The sequence below is a fragment of the Pleurodeles waltl genome, chromosome 6 (assembly GCF_031143425.1).
Source record: "Pleurodeles waltl isolate 20211129_DDA chromosome 6, aPleWal1.hap1.20221129, whole genome shotgun sequence".
NCBI classification, from domain to species: Eukaryota; Metazoa; Chordata; class Amphibia; order Caudata; family Salamandridae; genus Pleurodeles; species Pleurodeles waltl.
This window is the reverse complement of record NC_090445.1, coordinates 30507876-30529242: the sequence shown is the minus strand read 5'-3', so window position 1 is coordinate 30529242 and position 21367 is coordinate 30507876. Positions and strand designations below refer to the sequence as shown.

Below are 21367 nucleotides of genomic sequence, written 5' to 3'. Positions count from 1 at the left end.
GTGTATGGGAGAGGGAGGGCGTAAAATATTGAAAAGCTGCTCCCACCCGACCCACAGAGACTTTAAAAAGCATCATTCCACTCAACCTGAGTTATAATTGTTGGCAGCATCATGATGGCGCTCCTCTCTGTCCTGGTACACAAAGCGCCCTGTCATTTACTTCCAAGCACACACAGCGCCTCTGTACAGAACAAAGCGATGCTTTGATCCGCTGCCACCTTCTGTAAGGGCTGTCAGGATGCTGTTGAATGTGGCGCGGGCGGTGTGTTGCAAGGCACATCCTTCCACGGCAACTGTTCCGCTTCTAATGAGAATTTGTCATATTTCCTTCCATTTCTCCCTAAAGTCTCTCATAACGACACTCATTGGAAAAAGTGTGACCATCCTTTTGTTGTTGTTTCTGTCTTACAGGCCAGACCTACCTAAAAAACTGACCAACAAGCAGCGCCTGGCTGCCATCATGCGCTCAGAATATTCCAGTGGCATCAGCCCTGGGGGTCCAAAGAAGCCAAAAAGGTCCAAAAAGTCACAAAGCCAGAAAAGGACTTAATCTTGGGCCCAGGACCAGCCGTAACCAAGATGAGAAGAAGAGGTGGACACATTTCTGCCAGTCTTGAGTTTACATTACTACAACTTCTTTCTAAATGTGTCCTAGCTCCAATATGTGGACATTTACTTCTGATGCTCAGAGGAGAAACATTGACCTGGATGGGCCAGTTGTAAAACCAGAGTGCATGGCTGCTCTCTGCTGACTTGGATTTCCAATTTTCCGCCAGACGCGGCCAAGACAGTTGGATCTTCTAGGCACAAGTCCATTGAGTAGACACAATCTCATGTGTGCCTTACAGGTATCCCGCTGAGTGTCTGAGATTGCCACATAGAGCTGAAAGAGGACCACACTGTGGCCCCGGGGAGGGCCAGTGACTCTGAATCTTCAATTACTTCAATACTTGGGACTTTTGAAGATGGGTGGTGCATGGCCAGGTGTTGACTGCTGTGTGTGATGCTAGGAGAAAGCTGTGTTTTTTAATTATACCCTTTCAATACAATGAGTGTTGGACTTTTCAATTTAATTTTTTAATCGAATTACATATTCTGCATTTTAACTGTTTATGAAGTACATGGCTTAGTCCCATGAGCATTGAAGACACGCACATCAGACACAGAACACAAGGCTTGGACCTTACACATCAGAGCTAGCAATCATGGCATACATTTACCGACTCTTGTTAAGTCTGTAAATCTTACAGAGTGTATTCAGTCAGGCCATGTCCACAGCTTTTCCTGACTTCTCATGTTTTGTCTCAGAAATGTGAGCACACATTCATGATAAACAGATATTACAGTGTCTGACCTTGTACCGAGATGTCCCTGGGGTCACAAGTTAAGACTCTCTGGTCTCAGACAACAGATCAGAACCCTGAGGAAGCACAGACCCTCTGAAGTCAGGTTCTGTGCTCTGTTATATATCAGTGTTTACATTTAGTTATTTCTTTACATGACAGATGCAGCCTAGAGCTCATCAATGCTTTTACTCAGAGTGAGTGACCGTGTGTTGTGCAGCCATGTTCTGACTCTTCTGCAGAAGGTCGAGAAGGATGGGCGAAGAATCGAGGCAGTGCAGGGTAGATAAACTTAGAAAGGAGGTCCAATAAGGTCTGGTCAGATGAAGGACGTCACATCGCATTGCTTTGTAGTTGGGCTCTGACTACATACGTCACATACCGCATATAGAGATAATGAGATGTTCTAATGGAAATGTTTGAATGAATCTGAATCACTTGCTACCCTGGTTGCATTCCATTCCGTCGTTTTAGCTTGCTGTGCCATTATGGTGCAACCACATGCAAATAAGCGTTGGTCCTGCTCCTGCAGGATGAGTGGATCCTGGACCATCAGACCACGCCCCCTCAGAACGGGGCCGCAAGCCACCCTCGTTGAGGCTCATCACTGAGGATGGGCCTCGAGGCCTCATGGCATAGTGAGCCTAGACCCATGTCTGCCAGTCCAGAAAGCACGTCCTACGTGCAGCCCTCGTCTCCAGCACACACATATTCACTCTTCGTACCCCGGCTTTGTGTTCCAACCCATTAACACACCGGCACACGCTGGCATATGGGAAATAAACAATTCACAAAGAGGGGCGTAGCTTCGGGGAGGGGAAGGGGTGTAACCCCCTCTCTCCCCCCCCGAATACATGTATTTTTTGATAAATAGTTGTGTACCTGTGCTTTCAGTAGGGTATTGTGAGATGCCAGTCGGATTTGATCAGGAATTTTTGCACACAGACAAAAACACACACTCACTCTCGCTCTCTGTTTTGAAGTCCTCAACAATTTTTGTTTGGGTCTAAACTACACATAGTAAATGCCATAACCATGGGTGGGGGCTGGAGGGGTGTGTTTACCGGGTGTAGGAAATACCTTCTGTTCAGAGTTTCCAAAGGTGTATTTTGAGACATAACATTTAACACGCTTCCGGGCTTTTTCGTTTGATAAATTGGATCAGGTTGGACCTGGATAATTATCACAGCTCACAGTTCACTTCCCGATCACATTTGTAACCTGGGCCTTAATACTTAAAGTCCTCACAGGTTGCATCATTGTCTGATTTCATTAGTTACATTTATCCAGATGTCTTTGCAGGGGCATTAGAAATTGACTCCTCTCTCCTGTTATAGGATCTAATCAGTTCACGTCCCAGACATTGTTTAAGCCCTACATACCTCAGTAGTAACACCGTCCGCGTCCACTCAGAGTCTAGGAACATACTTTGCCTGTTCCACTCATTTTGTGTTTACCAGGCCACAAAACCTTTCTGGTGTACTCCATGTATGCAGAATTGTGCTAGATGCAGGGAATACCTTTATTTCCGGATGCTGGTTCATGGCCAAGGACAAGTTTGTCAACCCAGCCTTTCTCTTTGTAATCACTGGGCTGTCTAAGAAGACCTCTAACTTATTCTTAAGTTTAAAAGTGAAGTTCCCTCAAGTGTTTGCCGCCTTCCTTGGACCGGCCTTAACCAAGATCTGTGAAATCCACTTAAACTCCTTGTGGACAACAGCTGACCTTACTGAATGATCTCAGGCATGAAGGCAGCGACCAATACTGCCCCCTGCTGCCTCCCAAACACAGAAACCTGGGTGGCCTTTAGTTTCCTGTCGTATGGCTCTAAAATCAGCCATAATCTTGCCTGAAGATCTGCCATCTTCCACAGTTCACCTGTTTTTAAGTTTAACTTTGCTCAACCACAATATAAGGCATTTTGAGTGATTTTTCACCTTATACGTACTCTGTAAGAGTAGACTGCGAAAGTGGCTGACACCTGATACCTCCAGCCAAAAGCCTTAAAAATAATAATTCAGTCTGTCTCAATGAAATAGCAGCGACCACTATTTTCATCTGCACCCTGTCAAACTGAGGAATAGAAAATCTGTTGCATTTACTGAATATGAAGGCAAAGTCGCTCTTACCTGCAGAAAGGAATATTCAGAATTAGCATCCAGGACCAACATTTGCGGAACGCTTCCAAACCCATCCTACCATTTAAGGATGTTGGTGGCCCGCAGACTGCTGTCCTGCGCCCCCCCGCCTATCTCCCAGGCCATTCCAATCTAATAGAATCTGTCTCCACTTTGACAAAATTACCCACTGTGTATTTTTTCAGACAATGTCGCTGTTCACTGCCAGGTGATTTGATTGTTCCTCGCACACAGCATGGCATAGAGAGGTAAATGGTTTTTAAGTTATAGGGTTGCAGGATACAAACCCTCACATGAGACACTCGTCTATATATATATATATATATATATATATATATATATATATATATTTTTTTTTTTTTAAAGTCCCACTTTATTTTGTCACAGGTTCCTGGGAATGAGAGGTAAAAGTAGAATATGCAAGGGAACAGTACGGAATATTAGAATCTTGCATGGACCGCTGACCTCATTCAATTTCAATTAGCAAGAGATCCTTTAATTCCAATCTTGATAAGCCATGATTCATGGAGAAGTCATTCTAGGGGAGCTCGAGAGGTAGAGGCCAGTCTTGTGCTCGATGACTGAACAAGTCAAGATGGAGGCATCCACTAGTCTTCGAATAAGACGTCAATTTTTCACTCCCAAACTGAAGCGCCCATGCTGTAGGCCAGATTGAGGAGATGTGTTGAATGTCTCTGGAAGTTCAGTAAGTTATAAACACATCTCAGATGAAGGCTGAGAGTGGATCCTGGTCATGGAGTTCTAGCAGCAAATTTATGGGTGGGAGGATAGTCAACAACTTCAGTGTACTTGATCTCAGGTGTTTTTTTTTTTTTTCTTTTTCAACTTTAGGAATTTAATAATGCATATTGATAGTCGAAAATACATTTTAAACCTTCGCTTAGTGAGAGATTGTATCATAAAACAAACAGCTCTGATGGATACTCCTACCTGCAGATATTTTTTTTTACCTTGTGAATTTCCCTAACTGCCTCACTGGATCCAGAAAATCTTACAATATCTCCTGCACACCAGCAGGTGTCGCCATCAAACACCTTCATGACCCTGTTCCACCTTCAGACATGATGACATGGAGACGCATATTACCCCACACACCGACATCAGTTCCTGTTCTTCCGTGTCTGCAGGTACAGATCTGGAACTCTGTTCTTACCAGTTTTGTTGCAGTGTGTGTTTTAACCAAAGCAGGTTACACCATTTTTAGCACTATTCAGGGATGTCACCCCAAAAATGACAAGTTTCAAGTTGTGACACAGGCAGTTGTCTGCCACGGACCTGTGCAGTCTCTGCCTTTAGTGCATTGGCATCAAGCATGACTCGAGTCCTGCAAGAAGTGCTGCTCAATGCATCCACAGGCCATCAGAGACAAGGAAACCAAACTCTTATCATTTGAACACAAAAACAAGCTCTGTACCACTTCAGATAGCAGAGCTAAACTTCATCCCATTCACCGTCTTAAGGTAGGGGCATATCGAAGGTAAGGGACACGTCGGGCAAAAATACAAGAGCAGTAAACTGAACTGTGGGACATCCGCACGCCTCCACAACAGAGCGAGAGGACACTGTCAGCGACCGAGAAACCTGACGCTGGCTCTGAACTCCACTCTGATCTAATACAGATTCTGGAGCCAGTGCATTCTAAGTTCCTTGGGCTATAGTTGACTGCAGAGCAAATTGTGGTCTTGAAGAGGCTATCCTGCAACTCTTTAAGATGGTTCCATATCACCCTAATGATCCTTTGATTCTCACAGATGTCAGTGCCTCCAGTTGGGCTTCCGTCTGCAGGCCTTCACCATGTTGCCGAGTGATTCAATAGACAGCCAGATTACTCTGCCTTCGTTGTCGGGCACCCTCTCCACTCCAGCCCAGAGGATCTGCTAGTCTTAGTTTTTCACCGGTGCTGCCCTGGCCCCAGCAGTTCAAACTCAGATCATGTTTACAAATCTGGAGCTCTATATTGTACCATCAACATAACCAAACCTTAAGCTGGGGATTACTCTCCTCCAGTTTCTTTGCCTCAACAGCAATATGTCTGGAGAATGGAGGCTCAGGCTGTGATACTGTACAAGGCCTTCAGCATGTTCTCCAGAACAAAGTCTCCGGGAAGCTAACTGAAGATTGCAGTTGGGGCTGTTGACATCAAAAGCATTGCTGCTCTTGAAGGAAGCCATGACTGAGTTTGTCATGGCAAGCGGTACTCCATTCCACCAGTGAGTCACCCTGTGGCGAGATGATCCCGAGCTAACATTCCTGACAGTGCAGCCTACTGCCGAGAGCCTTTTAGTTCAAGCTTCCACAAGTAAAGTGAACCCCAACTCATTTCCTACTGCCACAACTGCAATAGAATCAAAGGGATTGATGTTATGGCAAGAAGGTATTTTCATCAGCCAGCCTGGCCCCTTTCTCCTTGAACGGTGTTTATCAGCTGGGTTGCCACACTAGCACACTCTCGTGGACACGGCAAGTGAAGTTTTATCCGCATTGTTTGAAGAATTAGGAAATTCCTTTGACCAGACCAGGCAGGATCCCCAGGACACAGCAAAACGTTTTTCTGATGGATACTTTTAACTGCAGATTCCTCACCTTTTGAATGTTCCCCAGATGTGAGACTGAATTCAGGAAATCTTTAGCAGTACCAGTGCACGCCAGTAGGTGGCGTTCCACTCCAAAAGTGACATGCATAGCCACATATAGGTGCCACCCATGCATGCTGACATCAGTTCCTTTCTTTCTGCGCCACAAGACGCAGATCCAGAGCTACTCATCTCTTCAAGAGACCACATTTCAACATTTTAGTCCTACTAAATACTAGTGTGCAAGGGAAAATGTCACCCCCTTAAATCTCCTGGGTTCAAGCTCCCCACCAGATTTGTCTTTGTTTCTTGGGGTTGGAGCATGACACCAAGGCCTGCAGTGACTTCACCTTAAATCCGAATGCCATCCATGGGCCGTATTAAGAATACAGTGCATTTTCCCCGTTTATGCCATGGCACACCTTTCAAAAGGTGTGCTGGGTGCAAATAGGGACAGTGGGCTGTATTAGCTGCAAACACGCACTGCCCTCGGGGCAACGTATTCAAGTGAAATTCGGAGCAGCTGTTTAAAAGCCGCTCCATGTTTCCCAGGTCTGGCGGCAACTCGCCTGCACTTTCATAAGGGATTAGCGATCCCCTTTCAGGCGGGTACAGTGAGTGACTGCACCCACCTGCAGGGGGCCGTCTGGGGGAGTTCATGGGACCCCTTTACACCCCTTGAGAGTGCTGCCCTCAGGAGTCATACTGACAATGCACCTCCTTTTTGTGGCGCACTTTCAGTGCACCTCGTATGGGCATGTTTGCCTCAGCACCCACATCAATAATACGCCGTGGACGCAGAGACAAAATTATTTTCTCATTTGCATGGGGCCGTTCCCCCATGCAAATGAGGGAATGCCATCTGTCAACAGCGCTGGCGTTACATGTGCACCAGCGCTATTTGAATTATAGAAGGGGCTGCACAAGTGTCTTCCACCCTTTCTTTAATACCAAAGTGCCTGGTGGGGCATGAAAAACAGGTGCACACATCTGTTGCGCCTCGGGGCACTCTGTGTATTACGGCCCCGGGACCTTGAGGCGAATCTCTGACACCAAAAATTAGAAGACTCCATGCCATGACCTGTCAAAGTCTAAGGGAAATGGCGTTCCAAAGGCACATCTTTGTCGCCATTGAAGTCCTCGGGTAAGTCATACAAGAAGCCCAAGTGGCACTCTGTCCATTCCCGCCACTCTAAAACTGCTGAGAAGGCATAAACATGCCGCTCAGTCTCGCTCCCGGACTTGATCTCCTTCCGATCCAAATCTGATTCTTGTCCCGGGACAACCAGAGTTCCCGGGTCCTTCAGCAACTCTGCAGCAAATCTACAAGTTCTGCAAAGCTATGCGGCATCTCTTTGGCATGCTGTGGGGCCCAAGAAACTGCTAGGTCCTCCGACTGAGATTCCACTGGCGATATCCCCCTTGGCACCAGCTACAACCTCTGAACTCATTTCGGGCCCCACACCAGCTACGGTGCTAACATCAGTCTTGGCACCACAGCCCATGGCAGACCCTAGAGCAGAGGTGTAGGAAGTTGGCTCTGTATGTGCTATTTCAAAGTAAGGAATAGCATGCACAGAGTCCAAGGGTTCCCCTTAGAGGTAAAATAGTGGTAAAAATAGATAATACTAATGCTCTATTTTGTGGTAGTGTGGTCGAGCAGTAGGCTTATCCAAGGAGTAGTGTTAAGCATCTGTTGTACATACACATAGACAATAAATGAGGTACACACACTCAGAGACAAATCCAGCCAATAGGTTTTGTTATAGAAAAATATCTTTTCTTAGTTTATTTTAAGAACCACAGGTTCAAATTTAACATGTAATATCTTGTTTGAAAGGTATTGCAGGTAAGTACATTAGGAACTTTGAATCATTTCAATTGCATGTATACTTTTCAAGTTATTCACAAATAGCTACTTTAAAAGTGGACACAGTGCAATTTTCACAGTTCCTGGGGGAGGTAAGTTTTTGTTAGTTTTACCAGGTAAGTAAGACACTTACAGGGTTCAGTTCTTGGTCCAAGGTAGCCCACCGTTGGGGGTTCAGAGCAACCCCAAAGTCACCACCCACAGCAGCTCAGGGCCGGTCAGGTGCAGAGTTCAAAGTGGTGCACAAAACGCATAGGCTAGAATGGAGAGAAGGGGGTGCCCCGGTTCCGGTCTGCTTGCAGGTAAGTACCCGCGTCTTCGGAGGGCAGACCAGGGGGGTTTTGTAGGGCACCGGGGGGGACACAAGCCCACACAGAAATTTCACCCTCAGCAGCGCGGGGTCGGCCGGGTGCAGTGTAGAAACAAGCGTCGGGTTTTCAATGTTAGTCTATGAGAGATCAAGGGATCTCTTCAGCGCTGCAGGCAGGCAAGGGGGGGCTTCCTCGGGGAAACCTCCACTTGGGCAAGGGAGAGGGACTCCTGGGGGTCACTTCTCCAGTGAAAGTCCGGTCCTTCAGGTCCTGGGGGCTGCGGGTGCAGGGTCTCTTCCAGGCGTCGGGACTTAGGTTTCAGAGAGTCGCGGTCAGGGGAAGCCTCGGGATTCCCTCTGCAGGCGGCGCTGTGGGGGGTCAGGGGGGACAGGTTTTGGTACTCACAGTCGGGGAGTAGTCCGGGGGTCCTCCCTGAGGTGTTGGTTCGCCACCAGCCGAGTCGGGGTCGCCGGGTGCAGTGTTGCAAGTCTCACGCTTCTTGCGGGGAGTTGCAGGGGTCTTTAAAGCTGCTTCTTGAAACAAAGTTGCAGTCTTTTTGGAGCAGGTCCGCTGTCCTCGGGAGTTTCTTGTCGTCGTCGAAGCAGGGCAGTCCTCAGAGGATTCAGAGGTCGCTGGTCCCTTTGGAAGGCGTTGCTGGAGCAGAGTTCTTTGGAAGGCAGGAGACAGGCCGGTGAGTTTCTGGAGCCAAGGCAGTTGTTGTCTTCTGGTCTTCCTCTGCAGGGGTTTTCAGCTAGGCAGTCCTTCTTCTTGTAGTTTGCAGGAATCTGATTTTCTAGGGTTCAGGGTAGCCCTTAAATACTAAATTTAAGGGCGTGTTTAGGTCTGGGGGGTTAGTAGCCAATGGCTACTAGCCCTGAGGGTGGGTACACCCTCTTTGTGCCTCCTCCCAAGGGGAGGGGGTCACAATCCTAACCCTATTGGGGGAATCCTCCATCTGCAAGATGGAGGATTTCTAAAAGTTAGAGTCACTTCAGCTCAGGACACCTTAGGGGCTGTCCTGACTGGCCAGTGACTCCTCCTTGTTGCTTTCTTTGTTCCCTCCAGCCTTGCCGCCAAAAGTGGGGGCCGTGGCCGGAGGGGGCGGGCAACTCCACTAAGCTGGAGTGCCCTGCTGGGCTGTGACAAAGGGGTGAGCCTTTGAGGCTCACCACCAGGTGTCACAGCTCCTGCCTGGGGGAGGTGTTAGCATCTCCACCCAGTGCAGGCTTTGTTACTGGCCTCAGAGTGACAAAGGCACTCTCCCCATGGGGCCAGCAACATGTCTCTAGTGTGGCAGGCTGCTGGAACTAGTCAGCCTACACAGACAGTCGGTTAAGTTTCAGGGGGCACCTCTAAGGTGCCCTCTGGGGTGTATTTTGCAATAAAATGTACACTGGCATCAGTGTGCATTTATTGTGCTGAGAAGTTTGATACCAAACTTCCCAGTTTTTAGTGTAGCCATTATGGTGCTGTGGAGTTCGTGTTTGACAAACTCCCAGACCATATACTCTTATGGCCACCCTGCACTTACAATGTCTAAGGTTTTGTTTAGACACTGTAGGGGTACCATGCTCATGCACTGGTACCCTCACCTATGGTATAGTGCACCCTGCCTTAGGGCTGTAAGGCCTGCTAGAGGGGTGTCTTACCTATACTGCATAGGCAGTGAGAGGCTGGCATGGCACCCTGAGGGGAGTGCCATGTCGACTTACTCGTTTTGTCCTCACTAGCACACACAAGCTGGCAAGCAGTGTGTCTGTGCTGAGTGAGAGGTCTCCAGGGTGGCATAAGACATGCTGCAGCCCTTAGAGACCTTCCTTGGCATCAGGGCCCTTGGTACTAGAAGTACCAGTTACAAGGGACTTATCTGGATGCCAGGGTCTGCCAATTGTGGATACCAAAGTACAGGTTAGGGAAAGAACACTGGTGTTGGGGCCTGGTTAGCAGGCCTCAGCACACTTTCAATTGTAAACATAGCATCAGCAAAGGCAAAAAGTCAGGGGGCAACCATGCCAAGGAGGCATTTCCTTACACAACCCCCCCCCAAACGAAAGAGGATGAGACTAACCTTTCCCAAGAGAGTCTTCATTTTCTAAGTGGAAGAACCTGGAAAGGCCATCTGCATTGGCATGGGCAGTCCCAGGTCTGTGTTCCACTATAAAGTCCATTCCCTGTAGGGAGATGGACCACCTCAACAGTTTAGGATTTTCACCTTTCATTTGCATCAGCCATTTGAGAGGTCTGTGGTCAGTTTGAACTAGGAAGTGAGTCCCAAAGAGGTATGGTCTCAGCTTCTTCAGGGACCAAACCACAGCAAAGGCCTCCCTCTCAATGGCACTCCAACGCTGCTCCCTGGGGAGTAACCTCCTGCTAATGAAAGCAACAGGCTGGTCAAGGCCATCATCATTTGTTTGGGACAAAACTGCCCCTATCCCATTTTCAGAGGCATCTGTCTGCACAATGAACTGCTTAGAATAATCTGGAGCTTTTAGAACTGGTGCTGAGCACATTGCTTGTTTCAGGGTGTCAAAGGCCTGTTGGCATTCCACAGTCCAGTTCACTTTCTTGGGCATTTTCTTGGAGGTGAGTTCAGTGAGGGCTGTCACAATGGATCCATATCCCTTCACAAACCTCCTGTAATACCCAGTCAAGCCAAGGAATGCCCTGACTTGAGTCTGGGTTTTTGGAGCTACCCAGTCCAGAATAGTCTGGATCTTGGGTTGGAGTGGCTGAACTTGGCCTCCACCTACAAGGTGTCCCAAGTAAACCACAGTTCCCTGCCCTATCTGGCATTTGGATGCCTTGATAGAGAGGCCTGCAGATTGCAGAGCCTTCAAAACCTTCTTCAGGTGGACCAGGTGATCCTGCCAGGTGGAGCTAAAGACAGCAATATCATCAAGATAAGCTGTGCTAAAGGACTCCAAGCCAGCAAGGACTTGATTCACCAACCTTTGGAAGGTGGCAGGGGCATTCTTTAAACCAAAGGGCATAACAGTAAACTGATAATGCCCATCAGGTGTGGAGAATGCTGTTTTCTCTTTTGCTCCAGGTGCCATTTTTATTTGCCAGTACCCTGCTGTCAAGTCAAAGGTACTTAAGAATTTGGCAGCACCTAATTTATCTATGAGCTCATCAGCTCTAGGAATTGGATGAGCATCTGTCTTGGTGACAGAATTGAGCCCTCTGTAGTCCACACAAAACCTCATCTCTTTCTTTCCATCTTTGGTGTGAGGTTTGGGGACTAAGACCACTGGGCTAGCCCAGGGGCTGTCAGAGCGCTCAATTACTCCCAATTCCAGCATCTTGTGGACTTCCACCTTGATGCTTTCCTTAACATGGTCAGACTGTCTAAAGATTTTGTTTTTGACAGGCATGCTGTCTCCTGTGTCCACATCATGGGTACACAGGTGTGTCTGACCAGGGGTTAAGGAGAAGAGTTCAGGAAACTGTTGTAGGACTCTCCTACAATCAGCTTGCTGTTGGCCAGAGAGGGTGTCTGAGTAGATCACTCCATCTACTGAGCCATCTTTTGGGTCTGATGACAGAAGATCAGGGAGAGGTTCACTCTCTGCCTCCTGATCCTCATCTGTTACCATCAACAGATTCACATCAGCCCTGTCATGGAAGAGCTTAAGGCGGTTCACATGGATCACCCTCTTGGGGCTCCTGCTTGTGCCCAGGTCCACCAGGTAGGTGACCTGACTCTTCCTTTCCAGCACTGGGTAAGGGCCACTCCATTTGTCCTGGAGTGCCCTGGGAGCCACAGGCTCCAGAACCCAGACTTTCTGTCCTGGTTGGAACTCAACCAGTGCAGCCTTTTGGTCATACCAAAACTTCTGGAGCTGTTGGCTGGCCTCAAGGTTTTTGGTTGCCTTTTCCATGTACTCTGCCATTCTAGAGCGAAGGCCAAGTACATAGTCCACTATGTCCTGTTTAGGCTCATGAAGAGGTCTCTCCCAGCCTTCTTTAACAAGAGCAAGTGGTCCCCTTACAGGGTGGCCAAACAGAAGTTCAAAGGGTGAGAATCCTACTCCCTTCTGTGGCACCTCTCTGTAAGCAAAAAGCAGACATGGCAAGAGGACATCCCATCTCCTTTTGAGTTTTTCTGGGAGCCCCATGATCATGCCTTTTAATGTCTTGTTGAATCTCTCAACTAAGCCATTAGTTTGTGGATGGTATGGTGTAGTGAATTTGTAAGTCACTCCACACTCATTCCACATGTGTTTTAGGTATGCTGACATGAAGTTGGTACCTCTGTCAGACACCACCTCCTTAGGGAAACCCACTCTGGTAAAGATACCAATGAGGGCCTTGGCTACTGCAGGGGCAGTAGTCGACCTAAGGGGAATAGCTTCAGGATACCTAGTAGCATGATCCACTACTACTAGGATGTACATATTTCCTGAGGCTGTGGGAGGTTCCAGTGGACCAACTATGTCCACACCCACTCTTTCAAAGGGGACCCCCACCACTGGAAGTGGAATGAGGGGGGCCTTTGGGTGCCCACCTGTCTTACCACTGGATTGACAAGTGGGGCAGGAGAGGCAAAACTCCTTAACCTTCTGGGACATATTGGGCCAGTAGAAGTGGTTGACTAACCTCTCCCACGTCTTGGTTTGTCCCAAATGCCCAGCAAGGGGAATATCATGGGCTAAGGTCAGAATAAACTCTCTGAACGACTGAGGCACTACCACTCTCCTAGTGGCACCAGGTTTGGGGTCTCTGGCCTCAGTGTACAGGAGTCCATCTTCCCAATAGACCCTATGTGTTCCATTTTTCTTGCCCTTGGACTCTTCAGCAGCTTGCTGCCTAAGGCCTTCAAGAGAGGGACAGGTTTCTTGTCCCTTACACAGCTCCTCCCTTGAGGGTCCCCCTGGGCCTAAGAGCTCAACCTGATAAGGTTCAAGCTCCAAAGGCTCAGTTCCCTCAGAGGGCAGAACTTCTTCCTGAGAAGAGAGGTTCTCTTTTTCTGACTGTGTTGCAGTTGGTTTCCCAACTGACTTTCCTTTTCTCTTGGTAGGCTGGGCCATTTTTCCAGACTCCAGCTCTACTTTTTCACCCTGTGCCTTGCACTGTGCTCTTGTTTTTACACACACCAGTTCAGGGATACCCAGCATGGCTGCATGGGTTTTTAGTTCTACCTCAGCCCATGCTGAGGACTCCAGGTCATTTCCAAGCAGACAGTCTACTGGGATGTTTGAGGAGACCACCACCTGTTTCAGGCCATTGACCCCTCCTCATTCTAAAGTTACCATTGCCATGGGATGTGCTTTAGTTTGATTGTCAGCATTGGTGACTGTATAAGTTTTTCCAGTCAGGTATTGGCCAGGGGAAACCAGTTTCTCTGTCACCATGGTGACACTGGCACCTGTATCCCTCAGGCCCTCTACACTTGTCCCATTAATAAAGAGCTGCTGCCTGTATTTTTGCATGTTAGGCGGCCAGGCAGCTAGTGTGGCTAAATCCACCCCACCCTCAGAGACTAGAGTAGCTTCAGTGTGGACCCTGATTTGCTCTGGGCACACTGTTGATCCCACTTGGAGACTAGCCATTCCAGTGTTACCTGGATTGGAGTTTGGAGTGGGACTTTTCTTGGGACAGGCCTTGTCTCCAGTTTGGTGTCCAGACTGACTACAGTTTCGACACCAGGCCTTTTTGGGATCAAAGTTTTTACCCTTGTACCCAGGATTGTTTTGTGAAGAGGCTCTGGGCCCACCCTCCTGTGCAGGTTTTTGGGGGCCTTTAGAAGACTCTTGACTATTTTTATTTTTGGCTGTCTCACCACCTTTCCCCTGGGGAGGTTTTGTGACCCCTTTCTTTTGGTCACCCCCTGTGGAAGTTTTGGACACCCTAGTCTTGACCCAATGGTCCGCCTTCTTTCCCAATTCTTGGGGAGAAATTGGTCCTAGGTCTACCAGATGCTGATGCAGTTTATCATTGAAACAATTACTTAACAGGTGTTCTTTCACAAATAAATTGTACAGCCCATCATAATTACTTACACCACTGCCTTGAATCCAACCATCTAGTGTTTTTACTGAGTAGTCTACAAAGTCAACCCAGGTCTGGCTCGAGGATTTTTGAGCCCCCCTGAATCTAATCCTATACTCCTCAGTGGAGAATCCAAAGCCCTCAATCAGGGTACCCTTCATGAGGTCATAAGATTCTGCATCTTGTCCAGAGAGTGTGAGGAGTCTATCCCTACACTTTCCTGTGAACATTTCCCAAAGGAGAGCACCCCAGTGAGATCTGTTCACTTTTCTGGTTACACAAGCCCTCTCAAAAGCTGTGAACCATTTGGTGATGTCATCACCATCTTCATATTTAGTTACAATCCCTTTAGGGATTTTCAACATGTCAGGAGAATCTCTGACCCTATTTATGTTGCTGCCACCATTGATGGGTCCTAGGCCCATCTCTTGTCTTTCCCTCTCTATGGCTAGGATCTGTCTTTCCAAAGCCAATCTTTTGGCCATCCTGGCTAACTGGATGTCCTCTTCACTGGAGTTATCCTCAGTGATTTCAGAGGTGTTGGTCTCTCCTGTGAGGGAACCAGCATCTCTGACTATTATTTTTGGAGTCAGGGTTTGAGAGACCCTGTTCTCCCTAGATAGGACTGGTAGGGGGGAATTTTCCTCCAAGTCACTATCCTCTTCCTCTGAGTTGCCACCCTCAGAGGGGTTGGCCTTTTCAAACTCTGCCAAAAGCTCCTGGAGCTGTATTTTGGTAGGTTTGGGGCCCATTGTTATTTTCTTTATTTTACAGAGTGACCTTAGCTCCCTCATCTTAAGATGGAGGTAAGGTGTGGTGTCGAGTTCCACCACAGTCACATCTGTGCTAGACATTTTGCTTCTAAAAGTTGGAATACTTTTTAAGAATCTACAACTGGTTCTAGAATCTAATTCAAACTTTTACAAACTTTTAAACTCTAAAAGAAATGCTAAACAGGATCTAACACAAGGCCCTAGCAGGTCTTTTAAGAATTTAGAAAACTTTTCAAATTGCAAAAATCAATTTCTAATGACAATTTTGGAATTTGTCGTGTGATCAGGTATTGGCTGAGTAGTCCAGCAAATGCAAAGTCTTGTACCCCACCGCTGATCCACCAATGTAGGAAGTTGGCTCTGTATGTGCTATTTCAAAGTAAGGAATAGCATGCACAGAGTCCAAGGGTTCCCCTTAGAGGTAAAATAGTGGTAAAAATAGATAATACTAATGCTCTATTTTGTGGTAGTGTGGTCGAGCAGTAGGCTTATCCAAGGAGTAGTGTTAAGCATCTGTTGTACATACAGATAGACAATAAATGAGGTACACACACTCAGAGACAAATCCAGCCAATAGGTTTTGTTATAGAAAAATATCTTTTCTTAGTTTATTTTAAGAACCACAGGTTCAAATTTAACATGTAATATCTTGTTTGAAAGGTATTGCAGGTAAGTACATTAGGAACTTTGAATCATTTCAATTGCATGTATACTTTTCAAGTTATTCACAAATAGCTACTTTAAAAGTGGACACTTAGTGCAATTTTCACAGTTCCTGGGGGAGGTAAGTTTTTGTTAGTTTTACCAGGTAAGTAAGACACTTACAGGGTTCAGTTCTTGGTCCAAGGTAGCCCACCGTTGGGGGTTCAGAGCAACCCCAAAGTCACCACCCCAGCAGCTCAGGGCCGGTCAGGTGCAGAGTTCAAAGTGGTGCCCAAAACGCATAGGCTAGAATGGAGAGAAGGGGGTGCCCCGGTTCCGGTCTGCTTGCAGGTAAGTACCCGCGTCTTCGGAGGGCAGACCAGGGGGGTTTTGTAGGGCACCGGGGGGGACACAAGCCCACACAGAAATTTCACCCTCAGCAGCGCGGGGGCGGCCGGGTGCAGTGTAGAAACAAGCGTCGGGTTTTCAATGTTAGTCTATGAGAGATCAAGGGATCTCTTCAGCGCTGCAGGCAGGCAAGGGGGGGCTTCCTCGGGGAAACCTCCACTTGGGCAAGGGAGAGGGACTCCTGGGGGTCACTTCTCCAGTGAAAGTCTGGTCCTTCAGGTCCTGGGGGCTGCGGGTGCAGGGTCTCTTCCAGGCGTCGGGACTTAGGTTTCAGAGAGTCGCGGTCAGGGGAAGCCTCGGGATTCCCTCTGCAGGCGGCGCTGTGGGGGCTCAGGGGGGACAGGTTTTGGTACTCACAGTCGGGGAGTAGTCCGGGGGTCCTCCCTGAGGTGTTGGTTCTCCACCAGCCGAGTCGGGGTCGCCGGGTGCAGTGTTGCAAGTCTCACGCTTCTTGCGGGGAGTTGCAGGGGTCTTTAAAGCTGCTCCTTGAAACAAAGTTGCAGTCTTTTTGGAGCAGGTCCGCTATCCTCGGGAGTTTCTTGTCGTCGTCGAAGCAGGGCAGTCCTCAGAGGATTCAGAGGTCGCTGGTCCCTTTGGAAGGCGTTGCTGGAGCAGAGTTCTTTGGAAGGCAGGAGACAGGCCGGTGAGTTTCTGGAGCCAAGGCAGTTGTTGTCTTCTGGTCTTCCTCTGCAGGGGTTTTCAGCTAGGCAGTCCTTCTTCTTGTAGTTTGCAGGAATCTGATTTTCTAGGGTGCAGGGTAGCCCTTAAATACTAAATTTAAGGGCGTGTTTAGGTCTGGGGGGTTAGTAGCCAATGGCTACTAGCCCTGAGGGTGGGTACACCCTCTTTGTGCCTCCTCCCAAGGGGAGGGGGTCACAATCCTAACCCTATTGGGGGAATCCTCCATCTGCAAGATGGAGGATTTCTAAAAGTTAGAGTCACTTCAGCTCAGGACACCTTAGGGGCTGTCCTGACTGGCCAGTGACTCCTCCTTGTTGCTTTCTTTGTTCCCTCCAGCCTTGCCGCCAAAAGTGGGGGCCGTGGCCGGAGGGGGCGGGCAACTCCACTAAGCTGGAGTGCCCTGCTGGGCTGTGACAAAGGGGTGAGCCTTTGAGGCTCACCGCCAGGTGTCACAGCTCCTGCCTGGGGGAGGTGTTAGCATCTCCACCCAGTGCAGGCTTTGTTACTGGCCTCAGAGTGACAAAGGCACTCTCCCCATGGGGCCAGCAACATGTCTCTAGTGTGGCAGGCTGCTGGAACTAGTCAGCCTACACAGACAGTCGGTTAAGTTTCAGGGGGCACCTCTAAGGTGCCCTCTGGGGTGTATTTTGCAATAAAATGTACACTGGCATCAGTGTGCATTTATTGTGCTGAGAAGTTTGATACCAAACTTCCCAGTTTTTAGTGTAGCCATTATGGTGCTGTGGAGTTCGTGTTTGACAAACTCCCAGACCATATACTCTTATGGCCACCCTGCACTTACAATGTCTAAGGTTTTGTTTAGACACTGTAGGGGTACCATGCTCATGCACTGGTACCCTCACCTATGGTATAGTGCACCCTGCCTTAGGGCTGTAAGGCCTGCTAGAGGGGTGTCTTACCTATACTGCATAGGCAGTGAGAGGCTGGCATGGCACCCTGAGGGGAGTGCCATGTCGACTTACTCGTTTTGTCCTCACTAGCACACACAAGCTGGCAAGCAGTGTGTCTGTGCTGAGTGAGAGGTCTCCAGGGTGGCATAAGACATGCTGCAGCCCTTAGAGACCTTCCTTGGCATCAGGGCCCTTGGTACTAGAAGTACCAGTTACAAGGGACTTATCTGGATGCCAGGGTCTGCCAATTGTGGATACCAAAGTACAGGTTAGGGAAAGAACACTGGTGTTGGGGCCTGGTTAGCAGGCCTCAGCACACTTTCAATTGTAAACATAGCATCAGCAAAGGCAAAAAGTCAGGGGGCAACCATGCCAAGGAGGCATTTCCTTACAAGAGGTCTTCAAACTGGGGGGCGGCCCCCTAGGGGGGCCTCAAGTGATCCCAGGGGGGCCCCAGACTCTGGCCAAAATAAATATTATACAGATAACAGGCGTTTGTTTTAAGCAGAAGCATGTTATTGCAGTTTTAAAAAGGCAACAGTACTTAACTGCAATGGTTAAATAGGTTTAGACATATTTAAACATTGCCATGCTTATAAAATAATTGTGAAAAAGTCTGAGGGGGGGCCCAATGATTTTTATTTTTCAACGGAGGGGGCACGGCATTAAAAAGTTTGGAGACCTCTGCCCCAGAGCATCGATGCTGATGCCATCAGCACCGGATGATGAAGCACAATCAATAGGGCTCCCGAACACTGAGCTGATTTTACTTCAACTTCGACCAAAGTCGTTCCCTGATTCTCTGGGCCGCAGCCTTTTGGCAACCGATCGGAGTGTGACACTTTGTCCTTGCCTCGAGGAAGCCCCAGATCAGCCACAACCTTTTCATTACTTATTCCAGTAATGACCACTATGATGAACGGGATAAGTTTGCCTGACCATACACTGAAGATAACTGGTACGATGAGCCTCAAGAGCCAGTGTACTTGATACTTCTAAATATACTGGGTCGATCTCTGCTAATGGGCCAGCCACTGAGAGAGAAGCTGATGTTTTTGACCTCCAGTTGCATTAAGCACCAATGTTCTCACCGAAGTCCTCCAGTCTGGACAGAGTACTACTGAGCCCCTCTTGCCTTTCAAAGAGGTCCTCATGGACACCCTTCTTGGAACATGGGCAAAGCCATATGCCGGTCTGAGGTGCCACCACCCTTCTCTGGGTTACTTATCTTTCCTAACGCAGCACCTGACCCCAGAAAGATTAGTGATGCAAGCATCTATGAGCCTCGTCAACACAAACACCTTCCCTACCACGTCACTGGATCGAGGGTCCAAGCGGTGCTAAAACTTTGGGAGAAACATATTCTCCTTCACCAGCCTGGCAATAAAGTCAGTCAACGCCAGCTGCCTATTGAGCCAATATACTCCTGCCCTTCTGAACTCCTTCGCTTAGGTACTACCTGCTGTTCCAGAGGACTTGCACCCCACCCTTACTCGAGCTAATCAGGCGCAGTAGAAAGGGTGTCGGTATCCAAAATAGGAACTGGCTGTTACTCCCACTACTATCTGGTGCCGAAGAAGGATGGAGGCCCTTGTCTCATACTAGACCTTCACCCCTCAGTTTCTTTCTGCAGAGTGACAAGTTTAAGATGCTGACCCTGGCCAGATCTTGTCTGCCCTCATCCCTGTAGACTGAATGGTAGCCTTCGACCTGCAGGACACTTGTTTCCACATCTGCGTCCTGCAAGCCCACAGGTCTTATGTGTAGACCTCAGTCCAGCCTCCTTATACCACCTTTTTCCCCAGACAAACTGGTGCCAAGGACTTGAGCATGTAGAACAAGTCATCACTCTATTGGCTTTATTTGTTCGCTTCATCCCTAAAAAGGGGAAGATGCACTGCTTTGTTTGGACCCCCAGAGAGCACTCAGCTTCTACATTGACCAGCTAAGGAACATTATGTGGATGATCAGCTCTTTCGTAGGGTTCTCTGGGGCAAAGAAATGCAAAGCTGACCAAAAAAGGACCATCCTTCAACCAATAGTTCACAGCATCAAAACCTGCTATGCATTGACCAAGAAGCAGCTTCCAGAAGGTCTGCAGGCTCAGTTCACAGTCAAAGTTGCTACCAGTGTGTTGGCATGCAAAGTGTCTGTCCTGGATACTTGTCAGGCAGCTATGGGACATCAATGCACACGGTCACACAGCTTTACTGCCTCGACAGTCAGGTCCTTTAAGATAGGCATTTTGCCCACTCACTTCTGTTAGACCTAGAAGTTTGAGCATCCCCACAGACCCACCATCTGGTAGCTACTGCTATGGTATCTGTTTACAAAGTGAGGAATCTGAGGTTAGAAGTATTGATCAGAGGAACAAGTTACTTTTGGTAACTGCAGATTCCTCACCGTTTTTCCACTTTCTGGTTTTGTGGTATGGTCTCTTCCATCTAAAAGATCCCAATTTAGGAATATGGTCATTGGTTTTCCAGTTGCCTCCGCACAGACTAAGAATAGCAACTGATGGCAGCATGCCTTGGTGGTGCGTATATGTGGCTCTGTATATCATTTCTTGAGTGGAATAGCGTTGACACAGAATCACTTGTTACTACCCGCAGGTGCACAGGAGCACTGCTTTGAATTCTCCAGATCCAGTCTGGCACCTGTGGATATGCACAGGGCGAGGAATCTGTGATTGGATAGAGTATCCACAAGAAAGAGTCTTACGGAAAAGTAAGTTGCTTGTCCTACTGGCTACCATTAATGGACATTTCTTTCTAGTCCTTTTACTAACAACAACTGACTAGTAAATTATATTGTTTAACATACTGCTTTCAATCAACATGCTCCTGTTTTAAAAAATGTTATCTTCTTCATGCTAATTCTATCTAGCTAACATATAATATGAGCAAGCACTGCCCAAGCCAGTAAATCTCACCTTTATAATGTGATTGCTAAGCTATTAGCTTTGCCAATGCTTGTTTGTGAAGCATTGTTAAAAAAACAACTAAAAATACTAGAGGGAAAGCAAAAATAGATCTTTACGGTATCTCAAAAATGAACACTGAAATAAATATGTTTAGTCTCATATAAACACAATAGTTTATCAAATCACAAATGAAACAAACAAAATGTGAAAAGCCTGCTACACGGGATCCACGTTAAAAATAACACAGATAACTAGTCATTGGTACCTAAAAAAAAAACATAACGGCTGTGTGAGGAACAGTCAGAAGTTAAAGAACAACACATGTTGCCATTTGCTTTCAACATGACTCATAACTGGGACAAATGCTCTGGCTATTTGGTGCTCTGCAGCAGCTCAGAGAGCAGATTTATGTTCATCTGGGACAAAAGATGCCTCCTATCCAGACACTGTTAATAAACATTCTACCTCAATTGCAGGCTGAGTTCAGCCGCCTGAGTTTCACCAGTGCCCTAACTGCTGCCTGTGCGTCCCAAGGCCTGGGATTTCATGCAACATGCAGGAGGCAGAAAAAGAAAACGGAAAGAGATGCGAGGCAAGAACGTAGCACAAAGGGTGAAAGCAAGAAGATACGTGCACTTCCATGGAGAGATTAAAAAAAAACGTAGGGCCAGATCTATCATTATTTTGAATAGCGATTACCTAATTGCGATTTTCTGCGAATCGCAATTAGGTAATCTCTATTTAAATGTATGAAACTCCTGGAGTTTCATTTAGTGTTTCCT

At 47.7% G+C, this 21367-nt stretch overlaps 1 protein-coding gene across 2 annotated transcripts in view; it reads left to right on the top strand.

Moving 5' to 3' along the window:
* DDX31 (DEAD-box helicase 31) overlaps window positions 1-1049 on the top strand; it is a 302158-nt gene extending 301109 nt beyond the window's left edge. Inside the window, exon 20 of one of the 2 annotated variants that reach the window (XM_069237113.1) lies at window positions 412-1049. In XM_069237113.1, coding sequence (XP_069093214.1) covers window positions 412-550 — 139 coding nt within the window. In that variant the 3' untranslated portion in view covers window positions 551-1049. The remainder of the gene's footprint in view (window positions 1-411) is intronic. The other variant, XM_069237114.1, reaches the window with a different exon arrangement.
* Window positions 1050-21367: the final 20318 nt, after the last annotated feature.